Below are 9527 nucleotides of genomic sequence, written 5' to 3'. Positions count from 1 at the left end.
ACCAAAATATAAACGCAACATGTAAAGCGTTGGTCCCATGTTTCATGAGCTGAAAAAGAAGATCCCAGAATTTAGCATACGCACAAAAATATTATTTCTCTCAAATGTTGTGCACAAATTGATTTACATGCCTTTTTAGTGAGCATTTCTCCTTTGCCAAGGTAATCCAAATCCATCCACCTAACAGGGGTGGTATATCTTGTAGCAGATGATCATTACACAGGTGCACCTTGTGCTGGTGACAACGGACACTTTAAAAGGTACAATGCCACAGATGTCTCAAGTTTTGAGGTAGCGTACAATTGCCATGGCGATGCAGGAATGTCCACCATTGCTGTTGCAAGAGAACTGAATGCCAATTTCTCTACCATAAGCCGCATCCAATGTTGTTTTAGAGCATTTCGCAGTATGTCCAAACGGCCTCACAACCGCAGATCACATGTAACCATGCCAGCCCAGGACCTCCACACGGACAGCTGATGAAACTGAGTATTTCTGTCTGTAATAAAGCTCTTTTAAGGGGAAAAACTAATGTTGATTGGCTGGGCCTGACTCCCAAGTGGGTGGGCCTATGCCCTCCCAGGCCCACCTATGTCTGCGCTCCTGCCCAGTAATGTGAAATCCATAGATTAGGGCCTAATGAATTTATTTAAATTGACTGATTTTCTTGTATGAACTGTAACTCTGTAAAATCGTTGAAATTGTAGCATGTTGTGTTTATATTTTTGTTCAGTGTAGTTGAGGGTCAAATATGGTTAGCAGACTGACAGACTGACTGACTGACTGAATCACTAACTGAATTATTGACTGGGCATAGACGTCAATGACTATACGTAATGCAACGTCAATGACTATACGTAATGCAACGTCAATGACTATACGTAATGCAACGTCAATGACTATACGTAATGCAACGTCAATGACTATACGTAATGCAACGTCAATGCAACGTCAATGACTATACGTAATGCAACGTCAATGCAACGTCAATGACTATACGTAATGCAACGTCAATGCAACGTCTATTCCACGTTGTTTCAAAGTAATTTAATTGAAATGATGTGGAAATAATGTTGATTCAGCCAGTGTGCCCTGTGGGTAATGGCTCTACACACACTCCTTGCAATGACACCAATGTTGATTCAACCAGTGTGCCCTGTGGGTAATGGCCCTGTGGGTAATGGCCCTGTGGGTAATGGCCCTACACACACTCCTTGCAATGACAACAATGTTGATTCAACCAGTGTGCCCTGTGGGTAATGGCCCTACACACACCCCTTGCAATGACAACCAATGTTGATTCAACCAGTGTGCCCTGTGGGTAATGGCCCTACAAACACTCCTTGCAATGACAACAATGTTGATTCAACCAGTGTGCCCTGTGGGTAATGGCCCTGTGGGTAATGGCCCTGTGGGTAATGGCCCTACACACACTCCTTGCAATGACAACAATGCAATTGTAGAGCTATTGTCTGGATTTCAACAGTTTTGCCTCTGAAGTATCAAGCTATATGTCCATGTGAAAACAAATCCCCTCCATCATTTAGTAATTATTTTATAGAAACAATGGGCTTGTTCAAATCAAATCAAAATTGTATTGGTCACATACGTGTGATTAGCAGATGTTATTGCAGATGTAGAAAAATGCTTGTGCTTCTAGCTCGGACAATGCAGTAATATCTAACAAGTAATATCTAACAAATTACACAACATATACCCAATACACACACATTAGGAAGGAATGGAGGAATGAAGACTACATATATACAATGCCTTGAAAAAGTATTCATCCCCCTTGGTGTTTGTACTATTTTGTTGCATTACAACCTGCAATTTAAATTGATTTTTTGGGGATTTCATGTAATGGACATACACAATATAGTCTAAATTGATGAAGTGAAATTACAAAAATAACTTTTTTTGTAAAATGAATGTAAAAAATAAAAAATGGAAAAGTGGTGCGTGCCCCTAAATAAGATCTGGTGCAACCAACTACCTTCAGAAGTCACATAATTAGTTAAATAAAGGTTAAGTGAGACATCGTGGTATTGAGAATCCAAGTAAAGAATCTCTTTGCACCACTACATTGGCAAGACAAAAAACGTCAGAAAAGATTGTAATATAATGCGAGAGGCTCAGCGATGTTAGGATTTTGAAAGTTGTGTATTGTACGCCCGGCATAAAGATGCTTTAGGGAAACCGGGCCCATGTCTTTATCATATGGCTCTATCTTCCCTTCCCCCTTCAATCACCCTGCAGCTGGTGATCCCAGTGACCCTCCAATGAGAACAGAGTGTAGTTAATTAGACCAATCAGAACAAGGTGTAGTTGATTGTTACTCAATAAAGACTATCCCTGTAAGGCAGGTACTGTTTAGTCCTAACAAGCTTCATGGTTGGTCATGGAACTACTGCAGTTCACATGTCTGCTTTTACTTATCAGCGTGAGATGTTTGACAGGTAAAATGGTTCTGTATAAGCTGCTCTATTAAGTTGATTCATTTTTGTCTTGTAAACATTGATTGATATCATGTAGCCTTACAGTAGAAAACACCTGCCAGTAGAATGTTTTGTGCCTTGTCGGTTTGGGTCACTCGTGTGGGCCCTAACCCGTGTGGTTCCTAAACTCTGTGGTCTTGCAGGTTTTGGCCAGCAGTGTGGGGGTAACCAGTGGCAGTGTGATGATGGAGCTTGTCTGCCTCTTTCCTGGTACTGCGATGGAAATGGAGACTGTATGGACGGCTCTGATGAAATGGCCTGCCGTAAGTTAAGCTATGTTTCACTGTTACTGCTCTCTTCCAGGAGATTCCATATTTTTTGATGTGGTGAAATTCTAAATGTAACGTTAACCCTGTATTTACTAAAAGTAGTCTGTACCATTTAGGTCTGTTAAATGTATTTACTGTAGACTATACCATTTAGGTCTGTTAAATGTATTTACTCTAGTCTGTTCACAATAGGTCTGTTAAATGTATTTACTGTAGACTATACCATTTAGGTCTGTTAAATGTATTTACTTTAGTCTGTTCACAATAGGTCTGTTAAATGTATTTACTGTAGGCTATACCATTTAGGTCTGTTAAATGTATTTACTCTAGTCTGTTCACAATAGGTCTGTTTGTCCTTGTTCCCCAGCCTGTCCTAGGGGCCAGGTTGCCTGCATGACCGGGGCTCCTGGTTGTGTAAGTACCTCTGCAGTATGTGATGGGCAGCGCCAGTGTTCTGATGGGTCTGATGAGTTGAACTGCCCAGAGAACCAGGGCTGTCTGCAGGGGGACTGGAGGTGTAGGAATAAGATCTGCATCCCCAAGGACCAATACTGTAATGGTGCTAACGACTGTGTGGACAACTCTGATGAGACCTGTGGTGAGATATTATGGGAACAACGAGAGCATGCATGTGATACTATGGAATTTAGGAACTATTCAGTTAACATGTAATAGGAGCTATTATGGAAATGAGAAGAGCAAGTATTTTGGCCTGTGTATGTAGTCACAAAACATAAGACCTTCAATTGTGTAGGCAATGCCATGCACATTTATACAGTGAGAAAAAAAACAATGTTCCAAATTACATTTGAATTAACTTTGCCAATTGTCTGTGGCGTTGGAACTTCAGCTGGTCAACATTTGACAAAATATCCACAGGAAAGTATTATTAAACAGACATGGCAATAAAAATGTTTGCTCATGACCAAAAGCATGGGCACAGGAAGTACAGTACATGCACACGAACCATGCATACTAACTGAAGTCTTGCAGTTGTTGACATGGTTTTGCGTATGTGCCAGGTGATAGAAATTCAATCTTCATAACCGGTGCTGTTAAACCTTGGGTTAAACGATACATTCTTACGGCTATTTTGTCAAACATTTTGACCAGCTGAAGGGCTAACAGGACAGACCACTGAAAGAGTAGGTTTACATGTTATTTCATTCAACATTCTGGCTTCCACGTTTTTGTAGTGCTTTGTTTCGGACAATATATCAATAAATTAGACTGATCAAAAATAATCAGGCGAAGTAGTATGTAACCTACAGGTCTGGGCATGTGTTTGCTCCTCTTGCAGGAAGGCATGTAGTGTGGTGTAGTTATGTGTTTTTAAAGCTATTACTCTTCCAGGCCGGTGTGGGCCAATGGCTGTGCGTTGTCCTGGAGGGGCGTGTCTGACTGAAGATGAGAGGTGTGATGGAAAATTGCACTGCTCTGATGGCAGCGATGAACCCTCTACCTGTGGTAGGAAATTCTAACCTTTGACCGCTAACCCTAACCTTCAGTCTATAACCCTTTACCTGTGGTAGGAACCTCTAACCCAGAGGTTTCAAACACATGGCTCACTGGTCAGAACCGGCCCCCGGACCCATTCAATCCCTTGGCCCATTCAATCATGTGGATTTAAGGAAAAGCTTTTCAGGGGAAAACTATCTTAATGTACACTGAGATCACTAAAACCAAATTGTGGACCTACATTTCAAGACTTTTCACTGTCCCGCTTGCTAATAATCATCCAAACGAAAGCTAGAAGACAATTCTTAGCAAATTTTGACCGCAATGAAATACAAAAAAAAATGTATCCTTTTTTTCCACAAATTCGTGATATCCAATATGTAGTTAGTCTTGTCTCATCGCTGCAACTTCCTTACGGACTCGGGATAGGCGAAGGTCGAGAGCCATGCGTCCTCCGAAACACAATACAACACAACCCAACCAGGCCACACCATTTCTTGACACAATGCCCACTTAACCTGGAAGCCAGCCGCACTGATGTGTCGGAAACACCGTACACCTGGCGACCGTGTCAGTGTGCGCTGCGTCCGGTCCTCACAGCAGTCGCTAGCGCACGATGGGACAAGGACATCCCTGCCGGCCAAACTCTCCCCTAACCCAGACGACGCTGGGCCAATTGTGCGCCGCCCCATGGGTCTCCCGGTTGCGGCCGGCTGCGACAGAGCCTGGACTCGAACCTAGAGTCTCTAGTGGCATAGCTAGCATTGTGATGCAGTGCCTTAGACTACTGCGCCACTCGGGAGGCCCCTATATAATACAATGAAGACCACATGTAGACCACGGGTCAATTAGATTGACACCCATGCTCTAACGTCTAACCCCTCACCACTACCTCTATGAACCTCTTCAGTCATAACTGACTTAAGGCATCTGAAACGTGTCAAAGGACAGGCTGATCTGACTCATCTCTACCTTCCAGGGAGGACCTGTTCAGAAGAGAATGGTGGCTGCAGTCACTCCTGTTTGGATCAGCCCTGGGGAGCTCTCTGCTCCTGTCCTAAAGGCCATAGGCTGTCTGCTCATGGGGCCTCCTGTCTGGGTGAGGATGTCTGTGATCCTGTTACGTTATTGATGACTGGTTTCAATATCTATTCCTTTACTGTAAGCCTAAATACTCTGAACCCCTCTCTGTAGATGTGGATGAATGCTCTCTGCCTTACGGTCCATGCATGCACTTCTGTGTCAACACACCCGGGTCCTTCTACTGCCACTGCCGAGACGGCTTCCAGCTTCAAGGAACCACTTACTGCTATGCTAAAGGTGACTTTTCATAGTAACATTAGTTTGATTCACTTCTGACTGGTTATCTAAACCTGTTCAATATCTGATGCTTTTCAGGAAATTATACAAAGTTGTTGACTGCAAAGAAGGGAACTATTGGATTTCTGAATCTGAAGACTCTGAGATTCGAGTCTATTCAGAGTATTGGCTATGATCCTCTGGCCCTGGCCTTTGACCTCTCCAGAAGCTCATTCTACTGGGCTGATGACCAGGGGAACATCTACAAGGCTAAGGAGCAGAAGAGCAGGATCCTTTATCATGGTTGGTGTTCTAATTCTCTATCATGATATGTTTCTCCTGATGTAGCAGGATCTAGAGGTCTTCATGGCTCCACCTGTACCTGAATACCCAATCAGGGAGCTGAGGAGATCCGGATCCAGAACTCTAACTCTCACAGGTTTGTTTCAGATCGGATTATCATGGGTTTCACACGGAACCCAAACCGGCTGCGTGCGCCATCGAGCACCAGACGCGATCACGACACGCAGGTTAAAATATCAAAACAAACTCTGACCCAATGACATTAATTTGGGGACAGGTCGAAAAGCATTAAACATTTATGGCAATATAGCTAGTTAGCTTGCACTTGCCAGCTAATTTGTCCTATTTAGCTAGCTTGCTGTTGCAAGCTAGTTTGACCTGGGATATTAGCATTAGGTTGTTATTTTACCTGAAATGCACAAGATCCTCTACTCCGACAATTAATCCACACATAAAATGTTCAACCGAATCGTTTCCAGTCATCTCTCCTCCCAGGCTTTTCATCGTTTAACTTATATGGTGATTGGCATCTAAAATGTCATAGTAATACCATGACAACCAGCAACAGTTCATCTTTCAATCACCCACATGGGTATAACCAATGAGATGGCACGTGGGTACCTGCTTCTATAAACCAATGAGATGGGAGAGGCAGGACTTGCAGCGCGATCTGTGTCAGAAATGGAAAGGACTTCTATTTTAGCCCTTGGCAACGCAGACACTCGTTGACGTGCGCAAGCAGTGGGTGCAATAATTTAATAACATTGATTCCTAAATTTATTTTGCGACGTGAGCGGTGTGGTCAGCTTATCAGGGTATGTGTAATTTTAATTGACTTGTCCAGTAGGACGCATACAAATCTGATGGCGACTGCTGCAGTAAATAGAACTTGTGTAATTTATGCTGCTGCTCCTGGTTCACGAAAGTGGAGCATGTAACTAGTGGTTGGTCAATCATCAGTCAAAGCAGCAAAAGACTAGTCAAAGCCTCTGTGGCAAAAGTTACGAGATACTGCATCGATGAAATTAAAATGATGGATAAAACATTAAAGGAGGATAGGCTACAATGACCAAAAGCCAACAGGTAAGGCTACTACTTAACATTCTGATTGGAGTTATTTTTAACTGTAGTACGAGAGTACATGCAGACTCAATTAGCCAAGCTAGCTAATTTAACTAGTTTCTCCTGGTTTGATAGTCAACAGGTACTACGTAATCATATTGGATGACAACCTATCTGGATCTTCTGATGGTTGGTTCGTTTGATGTAGCAGAATCCTCTATGATGGTTTGATTTGATGTAGCAGAATCCTGATGGTTGGTTTGATTTGATGTAGCAGAATCCTGATGGTTGGTTTGATTTGATGTAGCAGAATCCTCTGATGGTTTGATTTGATGTAGCAGAATCCTCTATGATGGTTTGTTTTGATGTAGCAGAATCCTCTATGATGGTTTGTTTTGATGTAGCAGAATCCTGATGGATGGTTCGTTTTGATGTAGCAGAATCCTGATGGTTGGTTTGGTTTGATGTAGCAGAATCCTGATATTTGGTTTGTTTGATGTAGCAGAATCCTGATATTTGGTTTGGTTTGATGTAGCAGAATCCTGATATTTGGTTTGTTTTGATGTAGTAGAATCCTGATGGTGGGTTTGTTTTGTAGCAGAATCCTGATGGTGGGTTTGTTTTGTAGCAGAATCCTGATGGTGGGTTTGTTTTGATGTAGCAGAATCCTGATGGTGTGTTTGTTTTGATGTAGCAGAATCCTGATGGTGTGTTTGTTTTGATGTAGCAGAATCCTGATGGTGTGTTTGTTGTGATGTAGCAGATTTGTATTTTTAGATGTATTTATTTAACATTTAACTAGACAAGTGAGTTAAGAATATTAATATTACAATGACTGATTAAATGTAATTTAACAAATATAGGACAAGACACACATTACAACGCAACACTACATAGACCTAAGACGACAACATAGAATGGCAGCAACACCACATGGCAACAGGGCAGCAGCACAAAACAGGGTATAAACATTATTGGGCATAGCCAACAGCACAGGCCAAGACCATGGAGACAACAATACATCACGCAAAGCAGCCACAACTGTCAGTGTCCATGAGTGAGTCTTTGAAAGAAGAGATTGAGATAAAACAGTCCAGTTTGTTGAAGCTTGTTTCAGCCGCTAGCTGCAGAAAACTGAAGACGAGCGACTAAGGGATGTGTGCTTTGGGGACCTTACAAAATGTGACTGGCAGAATGGGTTTGTATATGGAGGATGAGGGCTGCAGTAGATATCTCAGATAGGGGGAAGTGAGGCCTAAGAGGGTTTTATAAGTAAGCGCATCAACCAGTGAGTCTCGTGATGGATATACAGAGATGACCAGTTTACAGAAGAGTATAGAGTGCAGTGATGTGTTCTATAAGGACTATTGGTGGCAAATCTGATGGCTGAATGTTAAAGAACATATAGCCGCTCGAGAGCAACCTTACCTGCCGATCTATAAATTATGTCTCCGTAATCTAGCATGGGTAGGATGGTCATCTGTATCAGGGTTAGTTTGGCAGCTGGGGTGAAAGAAGAGTGATTATGATAGAGGAAACCAAGTCTGGACTTAACTTTAGCCTGCAGCTTTGATATTTGCTGAGAAGGACAATGTACCATCTAGCCATACTCCCATGTACTTGTATGAGGTGACTAAGTCGAGCTCTAAACCCTCAGAGGTAATAATCACACCTGTGGGGAGGGGCATTCTTCTTACCAAACCACATGACCTTTGTTTTGAAGATGTTCAGAACAAGGTTAAGGGCAGAGAAAGTTTGTTGTAGAGTATTTAACACAAAATCCAGGGAGGAGCCAGCTGAGTAGAAGACTATCTGCATATACATGGAAGTGAGCTTCCTACTGTCTGAGCTATGTTGATATAAATTGAGAAGTGGGGCCAAGGATCGAACCTTGAGCTACACCCTTGGTGACAGGCAGTGGCTGAGAAAGCAGATTTTCTGACTTTATACACTGCACTCTTTGAGGGGTAGTTAGCAAACCAGGCCAAAGACCCCTGACACAACTCCTTAGCCGGCCCACATAATGGGCTACCGTATCAAAAGAATTGGCTAAGTCAATAAAAATAGTAGCATAACATTGCTTAGAATCAAGGGCAATGGTGATATCATTGGACCTTCGAGGTTGCAGTGACAAATCCATAACTTGAGCGGAAACCAGATTGCATAGCAGAGAATGCTATAGACATCAAGAAAGCCAGTCAGGTGATTATTGACAAGTTTTTCTATCATTCGATACAGGGCGAAATAGTCCTATAAGTTAGGATCAGCTTGATTTCCCCCTATAGATAAAGGACTAACCGTGGCTGCCTTCCAAGCAATGGGAACCTCCCCAGAGGAGACACAGGTGATTTATAGGGGTAGCAATGGTTTAAACCATTTGACCCAGATGTTTTTTGGAGGTTAAGTTTATGAAGTTCCTTTAGCACCTGACTAATGAGGTGGTGAGTAAAAAGGCTCAGCCTGCTTTGACATTTGAATAACTTGTAACCTCAATTTTGAGAAGAAGGCCCGTGAGTGTTTTGGTACCTACTGGAGAGCTCTTTGTCTACACCCAGCATTGTTCACACTTTAGCCCCACATCTCTAAGAATTCACATGTGAGACTATTTATTAACCAACCAAAGCTTTTCAAGACTAAA

The 9527-nt window shown here is 42.5% G+C and overlaps 1 protein-coding gene across 1 annotated transcript in view; it reads left to right on the top strand.

Moving 5' to 3' along the window:
• The first annotated feature begins 2393 nt into the window (after positions 1-2393).
• The window catches only part of LOC129819113 (low-density lipoprotein receptor-related protein 2-like), a 90024-nt gene continuing 82890 nt past the window's right edge, over positions 2394-9527 (top strand). Inside the window, exons 1-7 of the mRNA XM_055875681.1 lie at positions 2394-2459; positions 2642-2761; positions 3135-3365; positions 4121-4234; positions 5205-5324; positions 5420-5545; positions 5624-5827. Of these exons, the coding sequence (XP_055731656.1) occupies positions 2402-2459; positions 2642-2761; positions 3135-3365; positions 4121-4234; positions 5205-5324; positions 5420-5545; positions 5624-5827 (973 nt within the window). The 5' untranslated portion in view covers positions 2394-2401. The remainder of the gene's footprint in view (positions 2460-2641; positions 2762-3134; positions 3366-4120; positions 4235-5204; positions 5325-5419; positions 5546-5623; positions 5828-9527) is intronic.

Source organism: Salvelinus fontinalis, chromosome 21, assembly GCF_029448725.1.
Source record: "Salvelinus fontinalis isolate EN_2023a chromosome 21, ASM2944872v1, whole genome shotgun sequence".
In the NCBI taxonomy this organism is placed as follows: Eukaryota; Metazoa; Chordata; class Actinopteri; order Salmoniformes; family Salmonidae; genus Salvelinus; species Salvelinus fontinalis.
Note: the sequence above shows the minus strand (reverse complement) of the source record. Positions and strands in the feature narration are given on the sequence as shown.